Raw genomic sequence first — 27507 nt, forward strand, 5'->3', positions numbered from 1 at the left:
GTAGACTTAGGAGGGCTTTCATGTCGTTTCCTCGTAATCCTGTTTTTTTTTTTCCATGTATCTCTCTTCCGTTTGGATTTCTTAATGAAGATTTGCCTCTCAAAAAAACAGTAGTTGAATTCAACTTTTAGGATCTTTGACAGCATTTATTTGCAGCTTTTTTTGAGTTCAAGTTTCTTGCTTTTGGAATTGAAAGCACAAGTTCTTTGATTTACCAGACTGCTTTTGAGATTATTATGAAACTAGTAATTGGTTTTCAGTTTCATTTTTGTCCTATCTTTTCGCGGTGGTCGTGGTGACTTACATAAAGCATAAATGTTGATCTCAATTGGTTCAACTGGAATGACTGCAAACGTGCCTTTTGTATGTGTAAAGCACTCTTCTACATAGTTACGAATTCATCAGGGCGGGAATCGTTCCTTCATCTTCTACTTTTTTCCCCCCTAAAAAATCTATGAGAATGTCATGTCCTAGAACATCATAAAAGGCGGTATACATTAGGAATATTTACCGTTGAGTTTTTGGAAAGTTTCAGAATTAGAAACGACAAAGGGAGACAGAAGATCTGAGGCCTTCTTTTAAAAAATGGTATTAAATATTAGAGAATATTCAATATTTATTGCACCTTAACTTGTGGTCGGGGCATTGGTTAGCATTTGCCATCCCCTAAACTTTCCTATAATATTTGTTTTTCATTTAACGTGCCTTAATTTGAGCCATTTTGAATTTAATTCGGTAAGAGTATAATTTCTGCACAGTAAAATTCAATTTCAAGATCCATAATCTGTATCACAAAATTAGATTTGGCAAGAGAATTTATGCTTATAAATGATCCTATAGTTTCAAAATTCTAGAGTCGCCATTGTGTTCATCCAAAAGTGTGAAAGGAAAATAGGAAGGCAGGGGCAAACCTGAGATAAAAAAAAAATTGTCTTGAAGTTTATAGTTGTTTCATTAACTGCATCTGAAAAACATAAGCTTCATCATTTTTCGAGTAATTAAAATGTCTTCTAATGTTTTCTTATGAAGAATATGGTGCTTTCCAGGATATAGTGTTTGAAGAATCATTGTGCCTTTTAATCTTTGTAATCTTTTATAGAGATTAATAAATTTTTTTATCTTGCAAAAAAAAAAAAAAAGAATCATTGAGCCAATTTTTGGGTGCTTGGTCAACACTAAAATAACATTTGTCTTTATTTTAAATGGCGAAAAAAAAGATTTTATTAATCAATTGCATAGATTATACCTTTATCAGTGCTTCGGAATATATTTTGCCACAACATACAATGATACAATTCTTTCTTTATGTCACATAATGTGCATGTGTGAGTGCAGATGCGTCAGTGTGAAAGCATTTTTAAAAATATCAAAAAAGTCTCGAGAGCGAGAATTCATAGCGTGAGCACAACGCGAGAATCGGAAGCGGCAATGGATGGTGCAACTGATTGATTATGTGACTAAAAAGTTCTTTCTTTTATGCAACCATGTGAGTCTGCAACAGGGGAGTCGTGTCTGAGGATGAAGGCAGCCGATCAACTCCATGGCTTTCGTTTTCCTCTTCTGTTGATTGTGCCCAAATCACTCCGTAGAAACCCACCACAATTACAATTGCTCCGATCACACTGCAAAAAAATATAAACCGAAAAACATTAATTTGTTAGTTAGGTGCGATTTAGTTGCCAGGAATATTGCATGAGAAACGTATTTTCAGGAAAAATGACGTGAGTTCATTTTAATTGTACAATAGTAAATTTCTTTCTTCAATACTTAATAAGTAACCTTTCTTTTTTATTTATAAAGAATAGGCATTTGTTTGTAGAAAAAAGATAAAAAAGTGTGTTCAATTAGGCTTTGTTCCGCTAAATTTTACTCCCTCCGTCCCGCAATGTTTGGCACTTTTGGAAAATCCAACTTTTAAGAGAAAAAATTTGATGTACAATTATTGAGCAAACTTTCCAATGTTACCCATCTGTACTTTCACAACTTTTGTCATAAAAAAAATACTTTCACAACTATTTTCCAAATTGGGTGTCAGATGCCAAAAGTTTTGGCGCTGATTTGTTGCTGCCAAATTCAAAATTGATTTGTTTGTTTGAACTGATTGTTGTCTAGTGTGCAAAAGAAAAGGGTAAAGTGGGAAGTTTACCTAATTTTTCTATTGACTTTTCAAACTAGCCAAATATTATGGGACAAGTAAAAGCACAAAAGTGCCAAACTTTGCGGGACGGAGGGAGTATGGAATTTTTTTTTATGTGGGAAGAAGTATTTTACTATCATTATATAATGAGGGCATTTTAGTCTTTTAGCCATCAAAAGTGACGGCATCTTCATCATTCTGATGAAGGGGGAATCTAGGAATCATTTTGTAAAGTAAGGGATGTCAGTGCATTTTCAAAAACCACAAGGGATGTAGCTGTATTTGTTAGAAACCTCATAGTGAAATTTGAAAAATTATTTAATACTCCCGGAGTACTATGTGGCATGTCCTACATGGTGCTCCCGGCAAATAATTTATCGCTACCTACACTAAGTGGGTCAACCCTTGTTCTTCAACCACCCAACAAAAGAAGATGACTATGTGTCAACCGTAAAATTTCCGGTTACGTGATTGGTTGGGAGCACCACGTGGACATGCCACATGGTAGTCCAGAACTATTGAATAATCATTCGTGAAATTTACCCTTGATTAATTTTCTGGATCAGTCTCCCCCCTCCCCCCCCCGGCACAGAAAAGGGTATTAGACTAGTAGTTTGAGAGAGGAATTTCTTACCTTCCAACATGAAGTGTGTCCCCAAGGAAAATGACACTGAATAATGCAGCAATAACAATACTTATTGGCTTGAACATGGCCACAAACACAGGACCTTTCTTGCGTATGCACCATATCTGGACGGAATAACTTACGACACCGCCAAACACAGCCTACGCACGAAGGTGGAAAACGTGAAATCGATACTGATTAGGTGCCACAATCCTTGGCAGATCAGAATTTACAAGTGGACAACTGACTTACTGAGTAGATAACTGAGATGAGCTCGATATCAGGGCTTAATTTCCAGGCATCTGCGTTGTTTCTTTCTGCAAATAATGAAAGAGCCGTGCACTGAATTGTCCCAAACAAGTTAAAGAATGCCACTATTGTCAATTCTGATGGGTACCCTTTGAGTATTGCTGCCTGTTAAATAAATCTCGAGATAGATCAATCCTCTCCTAACTAAGAAGCATAATGTTTATCTTCGAATGTATGTTTGTGTCTGAATATGCATGCACAGGATTCTCAATCTCCCTATCTTAACGCACTATAAGTTGCCCGATCATGTCCAAATTCTCTTATATGAGATTTGACCGCGATGTATGGGGCATTCGGACTACCGCCAAAAAAACGTTTTGGGAACAGAGGACCCTGGCCTTTTGAATAATAGAAATGCAATTTACCCAAAAAGTTTCCCCGAAAGCTAACCGTAATTCAAAGTGTGTGGTGCGAAATCTATTGACTCGTCATTAATGAAGTGTGGCTCACACCCAGAATGAATCTGGTCCTGTTTCGGCTCCGAGATGACTCAAGGACTAAGCGGGCGTGCCAAGACTTGTCGCGTCCAACGTAAAGGACTGAATGCCCCTTTTTTGACTTCTTAACCGTGAGGGTGAAAGTGCTGCAAACCTAAGGGCTGGATTGCAGTGTTGGTTCGTGATTTTGCCTCTAAGAGCGATGACTTAATAATTTTTTAACCGTGTAGGAAAAGAAGTAACAATGTAGAATAACTTTATTATGTCGTAATAATAAAGTAGGGGATATAAGAGAGACGGAATAACTTTACTATATTATAATAATAAAGTTGGGGGTACAAGAGAGATAGAAATGAGATAATTGATTCGCTGGGAAGACTTTGGTTTTAAGCGTTGAGCTTGATTGGTGTGTGAACTTTTTTTTCTCTTTGAGAACTAGTATTTATAGGCCAAGGGTCTTCGGTTTTTTGCATGTAAGAGGCTTTGTTGGCTTCATCTCATGGCGCCATGTGTCCCATGTAATTTCCCCTCCTTGAGATCATGGGCAGTTGGGAGGAGTTGTAAGTATATTGCCCATGTGTTTTTTCCATCGTGGGAGGTTACTGAGAGTGAAAAAATAATTACCCACAAATTACTCCTGATCATGGGCAGTTGAACATTTAGTGGGTCATCTCCATTTCTTGTTTTCGTGGAATTGAAAGAACATGGGCTATTTGACTGGGTCAAATAGCCATGTGGCAAAATCCCCTACTAACAGCTTCCTATTTTTGCTCATATAATTCCATCGTGGGCCTCCATTTTTTAAGACCAATCTTTAATACTTGCTGTGCTCCCGTTTAAATAACGCAACCCGAAGCCCAAAACTTTAGAATTTCAATTGGAACAAAATAAAATTAACCGGGCCCAATCAAACTGTCTTGGCCCATTAATTTTAGTCCAATACATCTCTACTTTTTGGCCCAATTTAATTAAAAAAAAAAATTAAATGGTCTTCCAACGCTTCCTCAGGACTGGGTGCCAAAAATGGGTGTAAACAATGCCCCCATGCCTTGATCTTGTTCAAGATCTAGGCATGTAAATTAGGACAAAGTACAGTTTTTGGCAAAACCAAACGAGTCCTTATCACCGGGTTTGAAAAATATAAAGATCATTAGGCCTAACTTAGCCTAAAAATCCTTTCGAACGTTCAAATTTTGAAAGATGATCAGGCTTTAATGAAGCCTAACAACTTTTCAAATCTCCAAAAACTCCCCCTAATTAGATTTGGACACCCCCACATTCTGAACAAACAATATCCAAGATAAAAACCCCACTGAAGAGTCCTATCAACAACAATAATTATCACCTCCCTAGGCCTAGGGGACACGTGTCAACACCCCAAGCCCTGCATTGGCTTGCATGTAGTCTTTTTAGCCGTCAGGACTTCTTTTGAGTCAATCAAAAATCCAACTTCTAGGTTAACTCTTCGATTCTGATTAAGGAGAGATAAGGAAACAACGACACCTTTTGAATCTTGTACCGTCCTTCATAAAAATCCCATTTCATTCTCTCTTTACATCCTCTCCGCTTCTTCTTTTCTTGCACGAAGCAAACCCAGCCGAAACCCTAACTCACCATTGTCTCTGTCCGGGCCTTTGGTCTGCAACAAAGATGGCTACCCACAAAGCCAATGCTCCTCCCTTAAACCCTAACAGTGATGCAGTACAGATTCGAAAGATTCTGGCTGAGGAGAAAATAACGATTACAAATGACATCTTGGTGGTAGCCAACGCTGACAGGGTCGGGCTCAGCCCTGCCTTCCAATTAGGGTTCCCATCTCAACTCACCCCTATGTATCCACTGGCTGAAGAAGTCCTTCCCTTTGAATCTCCAAGCCTCGACTGGAGTCACTTCACCATAGACATACCCAACATACTTTGGCACAGGCCTGACGCCAAATACGTTGAATGGCTCGATCGAATGATGGAAGCCAAAGGAGATTTGTGGAGGCAGATCGGCATCAGGGATGCTATCCTACTCAGCAGATCCTTGATCGATATGGATAAGCATCTCTTCCTTGCCGCTTCTCAATTCTGGTCTGTCACCACGAATTCATTCCATTTCAAGGTAGGCCTCATGAGCCCCACTCTGCAAGATCTTGCTTTTCTGACGGGCCTCCGTCCCCATGGGATAGAGGCCAATTATTTTTTATCCCAAAAAACTCCCTATTTTGAATACAAAGAGCCCTTGTCCTTCAACCCTTTCATAACCCATTACACCAAGAAAGGTCTTGTCGAGGAGGATGAACACGTAGCCTTCCTCCTATATTGGTTGAACAAATTCATCTTCTGCGTTTCTGCAAATAGGGTTACCAAAGATTTTATTGATTTGGCCTGTGCCTTAGCCTCTGGGCAGAAGCTGGCACTAGGCCCCCTGGTCTTGGCACACCTTTACCGAGGTATGAAAGAGTTGGTAAACAACAAGTTTATATTTGCCCCTGGTCCACTGTGGATCATTATCCTATGGCTCTGGTCCTACTTCCCTAAGTTTGCTCCCCCTATGAACAAAAATCTAGAACACATCTGCTATGGTCTTCATTACGTTGATGCTCGTGGTCCAAGATATGCATTTGGGATTTACTTCAAGTTTTTCTATCATGAACTCACGGGAATGGGAAAGAACTGGATGCCATTTGCTAGAGATACAGTACCTTGGTGGTTGAAGCATGGGGCATCAGATCCAGGTGATGACTTTGATGATCACTTCGCAATTTGGACAAGTTTCTCGATTTCTCGTGATCTCATGTATGGCATGGCTTTTAGTCCCACAAACAGAGCTCAGAAAGAGCTTCAACCTTCACTCCTACGTTGAGCGTACCGATAAGGGCGCCAAGTTTGATAGCTAGTGGAGAGGCTATACAAGAATGCATTTCTTCAATCCATACCTGGAGGTTTTGACCATACTTTTGCCCAATCTTGAGTACAAAAAGAAAAGGTGACTCGAAGGCTCTTTATTGCTTTATTCTCCTTTTAAAACTCTTAAGCTTGGACTAAAATTTTCTCTGTAACGGCAGGTTTGGAAGATGTGCCAAAAGACAATCCTGCAGCCCCTTCGGCTCCTCAAAGATCAAAGAGGTTGAAGTCAATTGCCAAAAGGCAATGGCCAAAGGTATAAACTCTTTAGTATTTTGCTCAATCCTTCAAAATAAGGTAATAATGCCTTTATCTCCTCTGTAGGCCTCTGAGAAAGTGGTTGCTTTTCTTGGCTTTGCCCCTTATGCTCTATTTGAATGCTTTACTAATCTTCCTTCTTACAGGTCGACTCCAAGGCCAAAGAAGGGCAAGTTGAATATGCTCCATCTAAAAAGAAGAGGTTGAGGAAGAAAACCTCCGCACCTGCTGATTCTGAAAACACCGTGTCTGCCACCGAACATAATCCTATCGTAAGGATGTATTGTGACACACAATTCATAGCATTTATGGCTCCATATCATTATCAACTTTCCCTTGTTTTCGATCCCCAGGAACTTGACGATTACTTTGAAGAAGAGATAGAAACAGAAGAGAAAGGAGTAGACTTGCCCGATTAAGAGCCCAAACATGAAGCATCCTCGAGGACTCCAAAGAAGCCTGGATCTCCAATCATCCAATCCATTCCGCCAATTGATCCCCTCATTGAGCCTGAATTTGTCAATGTGCAAGGAGAGGAAAACGAAGACCTGGATTCTTTGTTCAAATCTGCTCAGGATTTGTTGAAGGCAGCTACCTCCGGTACCTCAGGTAGTGGTCTTAGCTCAACCTCTCAGACTGAGTTTGCTCCAAAAGAAGTTAATGAGGCCAAGATAGTCCTCAGGATGGCCCTCCTTCAGAGCTTTACTGCAGTCGTGCATCCCGCCAGAGCCTCAAACATCAAGAAGGCCATGGACGTGCTGGTGAAGGCTCAGGCCTTGGAAACAGAGGAGACCTCCCTCCAGTATTTTCAAAAGGAATTCCCCAACATGATCAAGTCCTATGACTCTTCTACCCATGAGCTCAATAAGATAAATGCTAAGCTGGCCGAATTGGATGTAAATGATATGGAGATAAACAGGTTCAGTACTGAATGGAACCAGCTGAAGGAGGACATCAAGACTAATAAGGCCAACATCATTGCAACTTCCGATGAAATCCAGGACCTCAAGGCTAAACTGGCGCAGGCTGAAGGTCGTATGGAAGGACTTTGGATGGGATCCAAGAAGCTAGCCAAACATCATGATGAGCTGAAGCCTGGATCAAAAAGTTAGAAGATGAAGCTGAATCTCCTGGTTGAAGAAGTTCCAAATCTTCGAGGGCAGCGGGAAACACTTGAAGCCCAGCTTGCTAGCCTCGACATCTCCTGGGAGAATCTCAAAAGTAGTCTCAAAGGCCTTCTGTAGGTCCGGGCCTTTAAAACTTCATCTTTTGATCACTGGTCCGTAATAAGTTTTAATTTTCAACCCTATTTGTGCCTGGCCTGGAACTTTCCCTTCAAATGGCCAGACGCACTGGTTTGGTTTAAGTAACTTGTGGCCTAAACCTGAGGCCTTTATGATTTTTGCGTAATAGGCAACTTGGCCTCGTTTCAGGCCTCTGATGACACACGACTCTATGGTTTATTAGGTTAATTTTCCCCATAATCTCTCATTTCTCACATCGTAGGATAATGATGCTTTAGGTACTTTCCATTTGTTAAATTCTTATGTAAACCACCATCTAAGTCCATAAGAAGATAAACATTACCTCTAAGGACTCTGGCAATCTGGTAGGGTCCTTCCCAGGTCGGAGACCACTTGCCATACCTTGAATTCTTTTCCCCTAAGGGAAAGACAGCTCTCTAAATCAGATCCCCCTCAGAAAAACTCTTTCTTCTTACACGCTTGTCATAAGATCTAGCCACTCTTTTCTGGACCAACATATGGTCAAGGGCTGTGAGCCTAACTTCATCCAAATCCTCAAGCTCTATTAGCATGGCTTGAGTGTAATCTGTAGGAGTGAGGCCATGTTGATATGCTATCATTGCTGACTTCACTGCTACCTTCACTGCTACCTCCATTGGTAGGACTGGATTGTGTCCATATACCAACATATAAGGGGTTATATTGGTAGCTTCCTTCTTTGAAGTTCTGTAGGCCCATAAGGCCTCAGAAAGCAACTCGTGCCAAGCCCTTGGATTGTTTTCCACCATTTTCTCTATAATATTGACCAAAGTCCTATTGGTGGACTCGGCCTGGCCGTTCCCTTGTGCATAGTAAGGAGTAGAGTTGGACATAATGATGTTTTGCTGGGCAGCAAAATTGACCACTTGTTCTCCCATGAATATTGTACCCTTATCAGCAACCAAGTGTTCAGGCAGCCCAAACCTATGGATGATTTTTTCCTTAATCACTTTGATTACTTCTTGTTGATCCACAAATTTTAATGGTACTGCTTCTGCCCATTTAGTAAAATAATTCGTGGCTACCAAGATGCAAGTTTGATTTTCAGAAGAAAGAGGATAAATTTTTCCAATTACGTCAAGGGCCCAACCTCTAAATGGCCAAGGTTTGACCACAACGTGATAATCATCTGCAGGAACACGCTGAATTGGGCCATGGACTTGACAGGGCTGACATCCTTTGGAAAAACAAATACAATCCTCTAAAATGATTGGCTAATAGTATCCATACCTTCTGATTAACCATCTCATCTTTATCCCAGACTAATGGGCTCCACTCTCCTTCATGGACCTCACTCATGACCCTCATGGCCTTAGGGTGCCCTAAACACCTTAAAAGTAAGTCGTCCTCAGAGCTTTTCTTGTATAATTCATCACCTATGAGGATATAGCTCATAGCTCTTCTCCTCACCTTCCTAGAGGCCCTATGGTAAGGCCTTTTTAGGAAAGAGATGATAGGTGTATGCCAATCGTTCTCAGGCTCATCATCTGATTCTTCCACCGTGAAGTTAGAAGTGAACACCTCCAGTCCTAGACCTCTTCTCCTTACAGAATGCAACAATCTCTTTTGGACTGTGATAATCTTATGAATAGTTTCTGGAGCTAACTTCAGGCCTGTTGAGGCCTGAGCCAAGTTGTTGGCTTTAGTGTTCATACTCCTTGAGACGTGTTTGACAGTGACATTATCAAAATCTTGAATTAATTTCATGGCTGCCATATAATAAGGAGCTAAGTCCTCACTATAGCATTTGAACGTCCCTGCCAAGTGATTGATAATAAGGTTTGAATCCCCAATAACTTGCACTTCTCTGGCCCTCTAGATCCCTAAGAATCTCAAGACCTATAACAACTGCTTCATATTCGGCTTGATTATTCGTACATGAGAAATCAAATTGGAAAGATAATTCAATCCTCAGGCCTTGAGGAGAGATGATAATTACTGCACAGCCTGAGACCTCTTGAGTCCTTGATCCATCAAAAAGGAGCATCCAAGGAGTGAGTGAAATTTTAAGAGCACTTAGTTGTTGTTCAGATTCATCGTCGACATCCACGCATGGATGATCAGCAAGAAAATCTGCTAAGGCCTGGCTCTTCACAGCCTTTTGGGGGATGTATTGAAAACTGCATTCCATTAGAGCTAAAGAACATTTGCCAATTCGGCCTCTCATGATTGGCTGAGAGCGCAAGTACTTAACTAGGTCTGTTTTACTCATAATGCAAACTAAAACATGGAGCATATAGTACCTCAACTTTATTGCTGAAAAATACAAGACAAGACAGATCTTTTCAATATGAGTGTATCTCCTTTCACAAGGAGTCAACAACCTACTTAAATAATAAACCGCCTGTTCCTTTTCTTGAGCGTTGTCTTGAGCTAAAAGGCCTCCAATAGAGCCTTCAGTTGCTAAGATATAGAGTTTCAATGGCTTGTTCTTAATGGGGGGACATAAGGAGTGGAGCCGTTGCTAAGTAGCTTTTGATCTCATCAAAGGCCTTTTGATGGCTTGCCTCCCAAATAGAAATATCATGGTCCTTCAGCTTCAAGAGTTGAGAAAATACCTGAACCCTTCCAGCTAGGTTTGAGATGAACCTTCTCAAGAAGTTGAATGAACCCAAGAGCTTTTGCAACTCCTTCTTGGTGGTAGGAGGCTTCGCTTCCATGATTGCCTTGGCTTTGTTCTTATCAACCTCAATCCCTCTGTTGTGGATCAAAAATCCAAGAAACTTGCTTGCAGAAACTCCGAAGGCACACTTCAAGGGGTTTACTTTCAAATCAAACTGTTGCATTCTCAAGAATGACTTCCTCAAGTGTTCCAAATGTTCATCATAGGACTGAGACTTGACTACGATATCATCGATGTAGATCTCCATAAAACGACCAATGAAATCATGAAATATGACATTCATTGCTCGTTGAAACAAAGCACTTGCATTTTTCAGTCCGAAGGGCATCACGACCTACTCAAAGGTCCCTAGGGCTCTAGGACACCTAAAAGCAGTTTTAGCCGTTTCGGCCTCATCGATGAAGATCTGATTGCAGCCAGAATGTCCATCCATGAAGGACAAAATCTAGTAACCAGAAGCTCCATCCACTAATTGATTTACAACTGGCAGTGGGTACTTGTCCTTTGGAGATGCCAAATTCAAGTTTCTGAAGTCCACACATACTCTGACCTTGCCATTCTTCTTAAGGATTGACACAATATTAGAGAGCCAAATAACATACCTGACTGTGCGTATGAACCCAGCGTTGAAGAGTTGTTCGATCTCATCTTTGACCTATAAATAGACCTCATTGGACATCCTCCTTGGCGGTTGCTTGAAAGGTCTGAATTCTGGTTGAATAGGCAACTTGTGCTCCACTAGGTCTCTGGACAGACATGGAAGCTCCTCGTAAGTCCAGGCGAAGCAGGACTTGAACTCCTTTAAGAGCTGGATGAACCTTTTCTTGACATCTTTTGGGAGAAGTTGGCTAATATATACAGGTCTGAGATTCTCTGAATCTCCTAGAGTAACTTCTTCCAAGGGATCTTGCACGTCAGCCTTTAGATCATCCAACTTGGTTGGAGCTGCTTCAAGGTCTTCCAATCGGATTTCATCCAGATCTTCAATCAGGTTTTCATCCTCAATGATTACTTCGGCTGCACAGGCCGAATGATCTTCCTCTGATTCTTGAATACCCATCAACCTCCTTTCAAGCAAGTAGGCTTCAAACTTTGATAGTGTGGCGTGAAGGGCCACACTCTTCTCTTCTTTTAAAGGGTTTAGTGACATTGAGAAAGGCATTTGAATGAAGCTGTAATCGGCCTACTTGACTCTGTGATCATTGGACCGATTAACTCTTGAAAAAGTGCCTTCACTTCTTCTGCTAACTTGTTATTATGAATATGGGCTATTTTGTGGCGACCATACTTATCAAGGCCTGCCACTTTCATTGGACCAACCCCTTCATCATATAAATGGGCCTCAGCATGATTTGTAAAGGCCTGAAAAGGTCTGCGGTCAGCCCATATTACCTCTACATCGTTTTGATTCCAGAAGATAAGATATTGGTGAAGGGTTGAGGGAACTGCTAAACATGAGTGAATCCAATCTCTCTCCAACAGAACGTTGAAAGAAGAGTGTGAATTAACAACAAACAAAAGTGTTGTTAAGGTTTTGGATCCTACTGTTAGGTTCATGATCAGAATACCTTGACAAGCTGTCTTCTTTCCAGTGAAATCAGTTAAGGTTGAAGTGCATAAGACTAGGTTTTGATTAGTCTTCCCAAGCTTTTGCATCATAAATCTAGGAATGAGATTGGTTGTTGATCCGTTGTCAACCAAAAGACGATTGACCGGCACTCCATCAAGACAACCCGTGATGTACAGGGGCTTAATGTGTTTGGTCATTGCGGGACTTGGCCTCTCAAAGATCACGCTGGCTACCCGATCCTCAATCTTTCCCTTAGTCTCATCCTTCAGCACAATCACTGAAGGCCCATTTTGTCCTATAGAGAAGGACTCGTTTAGAGTTTCATCTGTCTGCCCCATCTCCATAACATCTCCTTCCATGGCTGTTGGAGTGCTGTTTTTGGCTTGCAGATCTACTGGTAGGATCACAACCACGTTGCATTGCATAGTGGAACCTTATCCAGGCCTGAACTCTTTGGCCTGTGGATTCAGCTTTGGCTTGACCCCCGAGTCTGGCTTCCTTGATTCAAGAGCTGTTCTCTGGAGCAAAGTGACTTGCTTCGGTGGAGGCTGAATTCTAGCCTCCTTAAGAGTTTCTTCCAAGAGAGGTTGCTTCTTGGGTAAAGCAGTTTGCTTTGTAGGTAGTTGGGTAACAGCTTCCTTGTATGTCTTCCCCGAAGGGACTTGTTTCTTAGATAAAGGCCTTGGAGAAGGCTCACCGATAGCCTCTTCCACAGTCCTTTCCAAGGGCTTGTATACTCTTTTAGCCTTAGGTTTTTTGACTATAAGTTCTTCAACTGAGACTTCCATCTTCGTCTTCCACTTGGGATCATCTTCATTCATGGGGTCGTCCAGTAGGTCTGTCTCTTCCTCAGCCCTTCTAGCCGCCCGTCTGAATCGTAGGCGGCGTCTCTTCTAAGATTTGGACAAAGGCGGAGGTTCAGAGGGAAACTTTGGATGTTCGACCCTATGCCACTCATCTGAAAGAGTGACTGGAGGTCTCATAACCCTTGGCTTGCCCTTGGAAGGAACAAAAATCCTCAAATTGCCCAGCTCTTCTTCAACTTCAACCAACCAACTTCAACCAACCCTGGCTGGATTCGGTTGAACACAGATTCACTTACAACCATTCTTCCTTTAGACCTGTGTGACTCCTCAAACCTTGGTTCAGTCCTTCCCACGATAATGCTCTTCAGGGCTGGTTTGCTAGGACTAACATGATGACCGCACTCCGTGCATATCATGGAACATGTTGGCCTTTCTGGTTTCTTCACCCCTGTAGGTCTAGACCACCATGAATTTTGCTTTTCAAACCTTCTGACCCTTTAAGTCCTGAAATCCCCCTCACCATAATAAGGATCCCAGTACCTACCTGGGTTGGACTTGTAAGCTGCCCTGGAAGGAGCTCCCAAACTTATCTTCTACCTAGGAATATTCCTAGGCATGCCTCTCATGTCAACATAGACTATATTTGTACTCAGCCCTGAGGGAAAAGGATTGCCATCGACCCCCATGAGCTGCTTGTCCTTCTCGAGGAATTTGAATTCCCCCCGGTCGATTTTGTCCTGGATATCATTTCTAAATACTATGCAGTTATTAGTTGTATGACTCCAAGAGTTGTGGTACTTACAATACTCTTTGTCATTCAGTTCTTTCAGAGTTGGAATCTTGTGACCAAAGGGCAGTTTGAGCAACTTGTCGGCTAGGAGTTGATCAAAAATAGCTTCAGCTCTACCAACGTCAAAAGTATAGGCCCTGGTTGGCCTATTAAAAGTGTTTTGGACTGGCTACTTTGTGGGCTTCATCTTGACAAAGGCCTTACAAGCGTATGGCTTTTTGTTGATGATTTCAGCCACTGCCACGTCTAGATCTGCCTCTATTTCCACTGCAACAACCTCACAATTAGGGTCACAGTAATATGTTCCTTTGGATGCTGTTTTCCTGTCGTACTCCTCTGCCAAGAACTTTTCATAATGAGAAGCCTTAGAGGATAATTCAAACAAGTCTCTGAATTCTGTCCCATAGAACTTCTTCTTCATTTCAAAGCCCAGACCATTTAATGCTATACGCACGTATTCGGCCTCTGGAAGGACTATCTTGCATTTGAATTGAGCCGTCTTGAAACGTAAGAGGTAGAACTCCACATATTTTAAATGGGTTTGACGATAGCATGACAGGTCTGCCAACGTCACTTCTGGTTCTACCCTGTAGAACTGCTGGTGGAACATCTCCTCCAACTGTGCCCAGGTCTACACCGAGTTAGGTGGCAAGTTGATGTACCAAGCATAGTTGTCAATCTCGTACCGTACCGGCCGGTACGTACTGGATTTGAAGAAAACCGGTACCCTAACACCCCAATACCGTTCCGGATCAAATACCGGTCGGTACGGGTCGGTACCGGCCGTTTCGGGAAATACCGGCCGGAAAACAGTTATTGGAAATTCCGTTTGGAATTTTGCAGCAGTTTTTTTTTTTTTTTCTGGAACGCTTAAAAAAATGTTTTTGGTTTTTTTTTTTCTTGGTTCTCTGGAACGCTTAAGATTTTTTTTTTGCAGAGCGTTTTTTTCTTATATTTTATAATATTGTTTTTTTCTGGAACGTTTATAGAAAAAAGTTGCTAATATTTTTTTTTTGGGAACGTTTATAATAATAAAAAAAGCTGCCGGTTTCAGAATTTTAGCAAAATGTGGGCTTAACCATAGTACGTGCGCAAGGCTCAAATTCCGGATTTGCACCCTCCCTGCGCGCGAATAACCCGTGACGCGCACCCTGTTAATTGGTTTCCGAATCAATTTTTCCAAATTGCCTTTGGCCACGACTCATTTTCCTGAGCGCGCGAGACCTCTTATTGGGTTCTCATTCACAAGTTCACTAGTGTGCAAAGTCATTTAAAGTGGAAAAGAGTTTTGTAACTAAGCAATGTGGGACTAGAGAATCTCTACTAGAGATAATTTATGATGAATTCTATGATATGGGGGATTTTTTTGAATTATAATTATATATAATTATTATATATATTGTAATTGCGGTAAATCTGAAACGGTACCCGGTACCTGACCGGTACCGGTACGTACCGTACCGGTAGGAAAACCGGTACCCTGTCCGAAACGGTATTCAGAACTATGGTACCAAGTGAAGGCTGTCCTAGTAAGAGAGTTGGGAAAGAGACTCAACTTTAGAGCATCAATGGTGCCAACCTCTCCACATTGAACTTGAAACCTGGCAATGTGCTCCACTGTTGACTGTGCACTTTCACCATTGAAAGTCTGAAATTCTAGAACTCTATAGCCCTTCGGGAAAGGTGTATTGTCCACCTCCTCGGTATGAGGCTTCCCATACATTGGCCTTCCCAAAGGTCTGAAACCAGGCCCTAACTGCTCTTGGAGCAAGTTCAAGACTTGATCCCTTCCCATAACTAAGTCTGGCACAAGAGGCGGCTGTGGGTGTGCCTCTTGTGCTTGTTGGTTCGGGGCTGGACTTGCCCCCCAAGTATCAGAGCTTTGAGGAGTATGGGCAACTCATTTGTCCTTTCCAGAGCCCTGACCTCCTTGCAAAGGCCTTTTGTCCGTCTTATCAGGTTTGTTCAAGTCTTCAACCAAAACAAACCTTTGATCGTTATTTGCTGGAGGCGATTGAGCTCCTCCAATCACAACTCCCTTCTCTTTTTGACCCCTGAGTGCAGGGCTATTGGATGAGGTAGCATGGTAAAATGTTTGAGGAGGGGGAGGTATCCCCAATAAGCCAGCTTGGTCTTGACCGTTGCCATAAACACCAAACTGTGGAATGCCCTGCTGCTGAGGAGCGAGCGGTAGCCTCTCTGTAAGCGTAGCGACCATTTTATGGACTACTATGGTCAGAGGTTCCAAGGACTGAGAGAACGATTGTGAAATTGAGCGTGTCACGTTGCGGGAGATCTCACGTCCTGACAAAAACATATAATTTTTGACGCTGTCGGTAGCGTTGCTAAGATCTTGAGCGCTGATCTGAGGACCAGCCTCTTCTAGTAATGGCACGTCGACTGCCACTCCCTTAGGACTCTGTGGTGGATCCGGGATGGGTGGATCCGATCATTGCTGCTGCTGTTGCTTCCTTACCATAATAAAACCCTTAGACGATTAGGGTCCCACCGGCCGTGCCAAAAACTGTTTCGACTCCGAGATGGCTCAAGGACTGAGCGGGCATGCTAGGATTTGTCGCGTCCAACGTAAAGGACTGAGTGCCCCTTTTCTGACTTCTTAACCATGAGGGCGAAAGTGCTGCAAACCTAAGGGCTGGATTGCAGTGTTGGTTCGTGGTTTTGCCTCTAAGAGCGATGACTTAATAATTTTCTAACCGTGTAGAAAAAGAAGTAACAATGTAGAATAACTTTATTATGTCGTAATCATAAAGTTGGGGATATAAGAAAGACGGAATAACTTTACTATATCGTAATAATAAAGTTGGGGGTACAAGAGAGATAGAAATGAGATAATTAATTCGCTGGAAAGGCTTTGGTTTTAAGCGTTGAATTTGATTGGTTTGTGAACCTTTTTTTCTCCTTGAGAACTAGTATTTATAAGCCAAGGATCTTCGGTTTTTTGCATGTAAGAGGCTTTGTTGGCTTCATCTCATGATGCCATTTCTCTCATGTAATTTCCCCTCCTTGAGATCATGGGCAGTTGGGAGGAGTTATAAGTATATTGCCCATCATGTGTTTTTTCCATCGTGGGAGGTTATTGGGAGTGAAAAAATAATTACCCACAAATTACTCCTGATCATGGGCAGTTGAACACTTAATGGGTCATCTTCATTTCTTGTTTTCGTGGAACTGAAAGAACATGGGCTATTTGACTGGGTCAAATAGCCATGTGGCAGAATCCCCTACTAACAGCTTCCTATTTTTGCTCATATAATTCCATTATGGGCCTCCACTTTTTAAGGCTAATCTTTAATACTTGTTGGGCTCCCGTTTAAATAATGCAATCCGAAGCCCAAAACTTTAGAATTTCAATTGGAACAAAATAAAATTAACCGGGCCCAATCAAAACTGTCTTGGCCCATTAATTTTAATCCAATATCTCTACTTTTTGGCCCAATTTAATTAAAAGATAATTAAATGGCCTTCCAACGCTTTCACAGGACTGGGTGCCAAAAATGGATGTAAACAGGTCCATAAGTGTATATGATACCAATTCATCTTTTGTGTATTCTGGGTACGCAGCGTTGTTGTTTGAATATTTACCTGAGAAACGTTAGATATTGCGAGAGATAAAGAAGCAATCGCAAGGAAAAGGCCTCCAAGAATCCAATTACTTTCAGTTGCCAACATGTTGAAGAGAGATGATTGTGATGGAAACGAGTCTTCAGAGGAAATTGGTGGGGATTGAACTGGCGAGGAGCCAATTGTTGGACCCTTGTAGAGGGTTACTATCAATGCTCCTGAAATTGAAACCAAGGTCCCCATGATCTTTACCTGACTTCTTGAGCTTCTAAAATCTACCTTTTCCATCCTGAGAGGAGAAAAGATTGATGGAGAAAAAAAAAAATGAACTTTGAATATTAGTTGATTTTGTCCCCTTTTTGTTTAGCAATTGCAAGCGTGTATGCAACGTGACAAATCGCAATGGAGAAAAATGGATTCATATAGTTTAGCTGACCCAATTGTAGTGTGCTCCATCATCCTCTGATTTACTGTCTGTCAATGGAAAATGGGAAAAGAGTAATAAAACCTGAAGAGAACAGCAAGCAAGAAAGTGAAAGCTGGGACCAAATTGCTCATGGCAGATCCAAGGGTGGGTGAGCTATAGTTTATCCCTGTGAATACACAGTTTTGCATCACCGTAATCCTGTAAAAAAAACACAAAATACCCACAAACGTAGAACCATTAATGATTAATTTCCACTACAAATGAACAAAACCAAAATTTGACTTTGGAGTCAGCTCTCTCCCTCCCGACGTTTCAGGTTTGATTCTTTCTGCCCACAACCCTCAGGACCACCCCACTTCTACGCATAAACGTATGAAACGATTATGGGAAGGGCTGTAGGGAATAGTTTGAGAAGCGTGCAAGATGGCTCCCGACACCCCGCATTACCAAAAGAAGAAGAAGATGCAAATACATACCCAATAAGGCTTAGCAGGAAGAATTTGCAGAGGAGAGAGAAAGTCAGAGGAGGTCTTGTTGTTCTGCAAGCAACAAGGAAATCGAATGAGATAGAAGCGTAATTGGTGAACAGGGGAGGAGGGTAGACACCTGTGGAAGAGGAAAGAAGAAGGGAGGAGGATGAGAGTGGCAATGGCATTTGAGTAGACAACAAAGACAAAGTGGCTCATTCCTTCCAAGAAAGCTGCTTTGCTCACAGTGCTTAGGCCCGCATCAAAGGATTCTACCATCACCATGGCTGCGAATGGGACCAGTCCCACCAAATTTGCCTTCCACGCCATCTCTCTCTCTCTCTCTCTCTCTCTCTCTGGTGTAATGGGCCTTAACAGGCCATTGACATTTTTTGATTCACTCTTGCGGGAAGTAACAGGCCATTGACATTGTTCGATTCACTCTAGCGGGAAGTAACAGGCAACTGACATTTTTTGAATATTTTAATTTTATTTGACATGAACATTTTTTTTATTCACTCTTAAAGCATAAGAAAAAGCGAGAAATACAAACAAACCGAAGCGACCTTTTCTTTTTGAGTAGTGATTTTCACACTCTCTTTTCAATGAATACACTCAATTTTTTTGTCTTTTTATAAAACTTTTCTGCGTAATTTCTTTAAGGATGTCCTCCAATTATGCCTTCGAATGGTTTATTGTTATGCCTTCGAGTGGTTATATTATGTCATTTTGAAAAGTAAGTCTAATATAATAATAATAATAATATTATTATGCCATTTTTTAAAAAAAGCGTTATGCCTTCGATTGCTTTAATATTATGCTTTTGAGTGATTATATTATAGGAGATACGGTATCCCTCGGACAAGATGAGATACTCTAGTATTATTCTTTAAAGTGAATCTTAAAGAATTTAAGAAGTAAGAACAAAAATGCCAAAACAGAAATGTTGGTAAAATGGCCCCTTGATATACCAATCATGACGTCAGTAATTTGGGCGACGTCGTTTTGCTTAATTTTTTTTAAAAAAATTCCCTTGCGAGAGAGAGGAGGGCTCCCACCACCCCGCTCACCGGCGACCGCCGCCACCACCCTGTTGTAACGAACGCTATGAATGCAAGCTAAGAACGAGAAATTGAAAACTAAACAAGAAATCACAAAGACACAAGATATACGTGGTTCCCCAAATTGGGTACGTCCACGGGCGAGGAGAGAGAGGATTCACTAACCAACGTGAAGAAGAGATACAAAGAGCCGGCTATGATCCGTAACTCGTCTAGAAAGGCCACCAATATGACAGCCCCAAAAGGATACAATAGAAGTTCCCCAAAAGCCCTATTTATAATAGGCTACATAAATAGGAGCAACATAGTTAACCAATGTGGGACTAAAGAATACAAGGCATAAACAAGGCATTCCCAACAATTCTCCACCTTGACTTGAATTCCACCGAACCAAATCACCAAATATAGCTATCCCCTTCTAACCTCTCACTCGCCAAACGCCCCCGAGGGGCGATCAACTGCAAATACCAAGCAAGCCCAAGCAATGCTTGAACTTGGCAACTGGAACCGGTTTAGTCAACATATCTGCTGGGTTATCTGCCGTACCCACTTTCTTCACCTCAACTTGCTTCTGTGAGATGATATCCCGAACGAAGTGATACCTGACATCGATATGCTTGGTCCTCTCATGATACATCAGATTTTTAGTCAAATGTATAGCACTCTGCGAATCACAAAATACTGAACTCACACCCTGTGTAAGACCAAGCTCACAAAGCAAACCTCTCATCCACAATGCCTCCTTCACAGCTTCAGCAATGGCCATATACTCCGCTTCTGTTGTAGACAGCGCAACTGTAGCCTGTAAAGTAGCTTTCCAACTAATGGCACTTCCGGACAGAGTAAAGACATAACCTGTCAGAGACCTCCTCTTATCGTGGTCACCGGCAAAATCCGAATCAACATAACCAACAGCATGATCACCAGAATTGACAATCCCAAACAATAGACCAACACCTGCAGTTCCGCACAAATACCGTAGTATCCATTTCACAGCCTCCCAATGTGCCTTTCCTGGACGCCCCATATAACGACTAACGACACTAACTGCATGTGAAATATCAGGACGAGTACATACCATGGCGTACATAAGGCTCCCAACTGCGCACGAATATGGAACCTGAGACATATACTTCTCCTCATCCTCCGACTGTGGTGACAACTCAGCTGAAAGTCGAAAGTGTGCTGCCAAAGGGGTACTGACTGGCTTCGAGTTCTGCATGGCAAAGCGCTCAAGCACTTTAAGAACATAAGACTTCTGATTCAAAAATAGTTTGCCAGCTACTCGATCTCTGCAAATCTCCATACCCAAAATACGTTTTGCTGCACCCAAATCTTTCATCTCAAATTCACCACCTAACTGTTGTTTCAACCTGTTGATTTCTGATACACTCTTGGCAGCAATAAGCATATCATCAACATACAACAGTAGATAAACAAATGAACCATCTGAAAGTTTTCGAAAATACACACAACTGTCATACTCACTCCTAGAATATGACTGGCTTATCATAAAAGTATCAAACCGCTTATACCACTGCCTAGGGGATTGTTTGAGGCCATACAAAGACTTACGAAGTAAACAAACGTGATCCTCCTTACCAGAAACAACAAATCCCTCAGGCTGACGCATATAAATCTGTTCTTCAAGCTCGCCGTGCAAAAACGCAGTTTTGACATCAAGTTGCTCTAACTCAAGATCATAACATGCAACAATAGCAAGTATAGTGCGAATGGAACTATGTTTTACAACTGGTGAAAATACCTCATTGTAATCAACACCCTCCTTCTGGCTGTATCCTTTCGCCACTAGCCGAGCTTTAAACCGAGCGTCTTCTACCCCTGGAATACCTGGTTTGCGCTTGAAGATCCACTTGCATCCAACAATCCTCTTCCCTTTCAGCGGTTCTACTAACTCCCATGTCTGATTCTTCTGAAGAGACTCAATCTCCTCATTCATAGCAACAAACCACTGTGCAGACTCAGTGCTCGAAATAGCTTCCGTATAGCTGGAAGGCTCTTCATACTCAACTGTCTCAGCAACTGATAAAGCATAGGCCACCATCTCAGAATAAGCCGAATACCTTTCAGGAGGCCGAATCTCCCTCCTTGGCCTATCTTTAGCAATAGTGCGTGGTTGCTCAACTAACGCATCAACCTCTGTGTCTGAACTCTTGAACTCCTCTTCAATTGGCTTCTCAATATGCTTCTTCCCTGAGTCGAAAGATTCACCCATAAACTCCACCTGCTTTGGAACACTATGTTCCTGAACTGTATCATCAACCTGCTTAGACCCCTTAATCAGATAATTTTCATCAAAAGTCACATCCCTACTGATCAAAAACTTCAAATCATCAGAGCACCATAACCTGTACCCTTTGACACCTGCTGCATAACCCAAGAAAATACACTTCTTGGCCCGTGGCTCCAATTTACCCTCATTGACATGAGCGTAAGCTGGACACCCAAAAACACGCAACACAGAATAATCAGCTGGATGACCTGACCATACCTCAAACGGAGTCTTACACTCAATAGCAGTCGACGGAGACCTGTTCACCAAATAGCATGTTGTGGAAACGGCTTCAGCCCAAAATTCTTTGCCCAATCCGGAATTGGACAACATACAACGTGCCTTCTCCAAAAGAGTCCTGTTCATTCGTTCAGCCACACCATTCTGCTGAGGGGTTTTTCTCACTGTGTGATGCCTCACAATGCCCTCATCACTGCAGAACCTATCAAACTCACCAAGACAAAACTCCATACCATTGTCAGTTCTCAAACGTTTTATTTTCTTACCAGTCTGATTCTCAATCAAAGTTTTAAACTGTTTGAATGTATTAAAGGCGTCACTCTTATGTTTCAACATATACACCCAAACTTTACGAGAGAAATCATCTATAATACTCATAAAATATCGAAAACCACCTTTAGAAGTTACCTCTGCGGGACCCCAAAGATCCGAGTGAAAATAATCCACCGTGCCTTTGGTGCGATGAACAGCTGTACTGAATTTTACCCTGCACTGCTTGCCGTAAACACAATGCTCACAGAAATCCAGCTTCTCAATTTTCTGGCCACATAGCAAACCCTGTTTGCTCAAAACCGTCATCCCCCTCTCGCTCATATGCCCAAGGCGCATATGCCACAAACGAGTCAAGTCTGAATCTGAAACCTTGGATGAAGCAACCGTTGCTGCAGCACCTAAAACTGTACTGCCCTGGAGTGTATAAAGGTTACCACGCTTTTGACCCTTCATCAGTACTAATGCACCCCTTGAGACTTTCAAAACTCCACCTTCACCGAGGAATTTGCAACCATGAGAATCAAGAGCACCCAGGGATATAAGATTTTTCTTCAAATCCGGAACATGTCGAACCTCAGATAAAGTCCTAACAATACCGTCATGCATCCTAAGCTGAATCGTTCCTGAACCAACAGTCTTACAGGCCATGTTGTTGCCCATCAAAACTGTACCACCATTGACCGCCTCATAAGTAGAAAACCACTCTCTATGCGGACACATATGGTATGAACATCCAGAATCTAGAATCCACTCGGTATTAGAGCGAGAATCGCCCTCTGTAACTGATAACACATTATCTGACTCATCTGAACTTTCAGCAATTCCAGCAATTACTTTACCCCCTTTCTGGTCTTCTTTTTCCTTCTCTTTGAGTTTTAAACAGTCACTTTTCCAGTGCCCGGGTTTCTTGCAATAATTACACTTTCCCTTCTTCTTACCTGATGACTTGGATCTTCCCCTATTACTCGACTCCACCCTTTCTGTTGTTCTTCCCCTAACAAATAAACCCTCCGCATGGGCATCACCCTCACCTGACACTTTTTTCCTCAATTCTTTCGAATATAGGCTGGCCTTAACATCCTCCATGGATATCGTGTCTTTGCCATACAATAGGGTTGTAACAAAGTGCTCATACGAAAGTGGTAAAGAACATAGCAAAATTAGGGCTTGGTCCTCATCCTCAATTTTACTATCAATATTTTTCAGATCCATAATAATACGGTTGAACTCGTCTAAATGATCTTTAACAGGTATACCTTCTCGCATACGAAACGTATAAAGACGTTGTTTGAGATATAACCTGTTGGTGAGCGACTTCGTCATATATATGCCTTCCAACTTCAGCCAAATTCCTGCTGCTGAAGTTTCTTCTTCCACCTCGCGAAGAACGTCATCTGCCAGACTCAACTGAATAGAACTCAGAGCTTTGGCATCCGTATCATCCCAATCTTCCTCTTTGATTCCAGAACTAGTCTTGCCTAACAAAACCTTGTGCAATCCTTGTTGGGTTAGCAGAGCCTTCATCTTTACTCTCCAAAGACTGAAACTGCTGCTCTGCCCATCAAACTTCGCAATCTCAAATTTAGCCGCCATAGCCACAATCGGAAACGAAACCCTAGTTTTTTTTTGCAACCTAAGGCTCTGATACCAGTTTGTTGTAACGAACGCTATGAATGCAAGCTAAGAACGAGAAATTGAAAACTAAACAAGAAATCACAAAGACACAAGATATACGTGGTTCCCCAAATTGGGTACGTCCACGGGCGAGGAGAGAGAGGATTCACTAACCAACGTGAAGAAGAGATACAAAGAGCCGGCTATGATCCGTAACTCGTCTAGAAAGGCCACCAATATGACAGCCCCAAAAGGATACAATAGAAGTTCCCCAAAAGCCCTATTTATAATAGGCTACATAAATAGGAGCAACATAGTTAACCAATGTGGGACTAAAGAATACAAGGCATAAACAAGGCATTCCCAACACACCCGCTTTTTGAAACTCTGACACTGTTATCCCAACCACTCTGACGCTGTTACCCCAACCACGAAAGTTTCTCTCTGTTGATCTCTTTCAATAATCTCCTCGCCTATTTGTAAAGTTAGCAACTTGTGAAAACTTGTAGATACTTGTTTGCATATACACACAACGTATTGCTCTGATACTAGATGAGGAATTTGCCTTCGGTATAAGTGATGAGATCTGATAAGCTTGAGAAATTTTTCGGTGTCGAGTGTGTATATCCCATGTAGTACCCGCTCGGCATATTCGGGCTGTCCAATACAATTTTGGACTCTTCTCACTCCAACACTTTCTCTCTCCTTTTTTTCTCTCCAAATCTGAGTTGTCCAAAAAGACAATGGACAGCTCGGATGTACCGAGCGAGTGGGTACCACATGGTACCTACGCGGCACTGAAATTTTTTCCGATAAGCTCTCTCTCTCTCCTAGTTGCTGAGTCGTTGAAAAAAAAACCTAAATTGAGTTGCTGAAAAAAAAAACTCCTGAAAAAAAAAACTCTAATACAAATATTAGGGTTTTATTTCAAACCTAGAGTCAAATTAGCTTGAGTGTCGAATTGCATGGTTATTGAATTTTATCGTGAATTTTTTTTTTTTGGAGGATTTTATCGTGAATTTTTTTTTGGGTATTGATGGGTGTTTTTGTGGTTCAACAGCTCTACTGACTAATCAGATTAAAGTTAAAAAGTGGAGCAATAGAGGAGAGAAGAAGATGATCCACAGGTCCTATACCCAGAATTCGAATGCAAAAAAGCATCCAGAAAAAAATGTAGATTCAACCTAGTATGGCTATAGCCATAGCATATTTTGTCCATATATCACCCGACTTGGGCGAGAATGATAGAATTAATAACGGTTTAGATCGATCAAGCATTCAAAAAAAATGAGTCGACGACTAACTTTAAAATCTATACATGCATTGAATTTACTTTTTTTTTGAACGGCAAAATTTTTTTTATTAACCTTTGAAAACAAATTTCAAAGATTAAAAGGATCCAAAGCACGAGGTGCATGCTAGAAACCAGAAGGGAAAAAGAACTTACTTGATTCTAAACCAAAGTCTTGTGCTATAGGACTTTAATGTCTCTGGAAGCACCGAATATACGTGTTTCGATCATGTGGTTGCCAGTAGAGGTGTCAAACGTGCCGGCCCGGCACGGCCCGTTTAACTTCGTGCTAACCGTGCTTCGTGCCGTGCCGTGCCGACCCGTTTACTTTATTTACTTAAATCGTGTCGTGTCGTGCCGTGCCGTTTGTCAATTGTGCCGTGCCATGCCGGCCCGTTTACTTAAATCGTGTCATGCTATGCCGTGCCATTTGCCAATTGTGTCGTGGCCCGTTTCTGAAATCGTGTTGTGTCGTGCCGGCCCATTTTTTTAAATCGTGTCGTGTCGTGCCGTTTTCAATCGTGCCGGTCCGTTTTCTTAAATCACGTCGTGTCGTGCCAGCCCGTGTTCTTAAATCATGTCGTGCCGTGCCGTTTTCAATCGTGTCAAGATGTGCCGGACATTTACTTAATCGTGTCGTGTCGGATTGGGCCGGGCCATGCCGTTTTAAGTCGTGTCGTTTTAGTCTGCCCTAACATGTGTGGGTTGACTTAAGGCATAACTAATCTTGCATCAGACATGTAACCATTGTATGCATTTGATTTTTTGACATATTGAAAACTCAGCGACATTGGGCAAGGATAGAGAGATCCTTGCATTCACTGCATCCTCATAAAAAACAAGGGATGAGTGTGTATGTGTTTGAGAGAGAGAGAGAGAGAGAGAGAGAGAGAGAGAGAGAGAGAGCGAAGTTGCTATTCAGCTTCGGTTGCTCCTTCTTTTTCCTTTTTTTTCTTTGAATGTCCTCTCTTTTTCATCGCTTTTCTAGCTTCCTACTTAATAAATCTTAGACTACTTTTTGGTTAGTATACAAGCGAGTTTGGTAAATGGCTCAATCAATCTGCAGTTGCGCTTTCAATTCTTATTGTCGCACATTTGAATAGTTTGAGGTGTTTTCTTAAAAAAGCTTTTACCGTTTTACGCTCCTACTAGTGCACGATAATTATGTTAGGCAAAAGGTCTACACTCGGTCTTAGAATATCATAATCACTCTGTAACTTGCAGAAGAGAAAAAGGAGAGGACAATTCACAATGAAAGGAGAAAAATAACAATGAACTTTGCATTTTCATATACCATGGCACGCCAAAAAAATTTAACAATTAAAAAAATAACATATTACAATCCCTAATTAAAAAGAAATTCTTGGTCTTAATGAAGTAAAATTTAACAATTAAAAAAATGAGAGTTGCTATATGTACCGACCATGGGGGAGGGAAAATGTACCGCCGGCCGCCGGCGGGCCGTCTCCGGCCACCGAACAGCCGATCCGAGCCGTCCAAAATTTTTTTTAAAAACAACCGATGGGGCCCACGCAAGAATCAACGGCATCCGAAGTGTGTAGGGTGCTTGATCCGATCACCCATTTTTCGTGTATATATGTATATACGTGTATATACACGAAAAATGGGTGCTCGGATCAAACACCCTATACACCTCGGATGCCATTGATTCCCATGCAGGGCCCATCGATTTTTTTTTATAAAATTTTTGGACGGCTCGGATCGGCCGTCCGGTGGCCGGAGACGGCCCGCCGATGACCGTCGGTACGTTTTCCCTCCCCCATGGTCGGTACTCATAGCTTTTTTGTAAAAAAATAACATATTACAAATAGTCCTATTATCCTAGTTCAGGCTGTTCAGCTAACCCTTATTTATATGTTTTTTTCCCTTATTTCTACTATGTATTTTTTTTCTTTTTTGTTTGACACTTTTTTTTTATTTCTTGTTAGATTTGGGGTAAATAATATATGACGTTTGTACGTTTCCTTTCATATTAAATTACTCTTGCACCATAAATATTTTGATAAGTTTTTTTTAAATTTTACTTGTTATCTTGTATTGCAAACCAAAGGTCCAAAGCCTATTTAATTTTACTAACAAAAACAAAACAAATATTTTTACCGAATAAAATTTGATAGTTTTTTAAAAGTGAAAAAATAATTTTTTAAAAACATGATTTTTAAATAAATTGTTTTTTTTAAAAATTAAATATCTTAGTTGTTTACCTTTAAAAAAAAGTAAACAAATATTTTTTACCGAATAGAAATTGTTTAATTTTTTTAAAATTTAAAAAAAAAAGCCATTTGGCTTATTTAATTTTTTTTCCCGTGCCTTGTGCCGTGCCCTTTCGTGCCCATGTCGTGTCGGGTCGTGCCCATGCCCGTGCCCGTGCCTTGCTAGAACCGTGCCGTGCTGTGCCGTGCCGTTCCTGTCCACTTTTTGTGCCCGTGCCTGTGTCGTTCCCGTCTACAACCGTGTCGTGCCAGGCCAACTTTCGTGCTGTGTCGTGCCGTGCCAGGCCAATACCGTG

At 41.6% G+C, this 27507-nt stretch overlaps 1 protein-coding gene across 1 annotated transcript; it reads right to left on the reverse strand.

The window, feature by feature from the left end:
• Nucleotides 1-1404: 1404 nt before the first annotated feature.
• Nucleotides 1405-18557, reverse strand: LOC131298118 (WAT1-related protein At3g28050-like). Its single transcript, XM_058323425.1, has 7 exons — nucleotides 18345-18557; nucleotides 18215-18277; nucleotides 17820-17936; nucleotides 17333-17600; nucleotides 3015-3176; nucleotides 2772-2923; nucleotides 1405-1622 (listed from the first exon to the last, which is right to left on the reverse strand). The coding sequence occupies exons 1-7, from the start codon at nucleotides 18533-18535 to the stop codon at nucleotides 1475-1477; spliced, it is 1101 nt and encodes a 366-aa protein (XP_058179408.1). The 5' UTR covers nucleotides 18536-18557; the 3' UTR covers nucleotides 1405-1474.
• Nucleotides 18558-27507: the final 8950 nt, after the last annotated feature.

The sequence above is a fragment of the Rhododendron vialii genome, chromosome 8a (assembly GCF_030253575.1).
Source record: "Rhododendron vialii isolate Sample 1 chromosome 8a, ASM3025357v1".
NCBI lineage: Eukaryota > Viridiplantae > Streptophyta > Magnoliopsida > Ericales > Ericaceae > Rhododendron > Rhododendron vialii.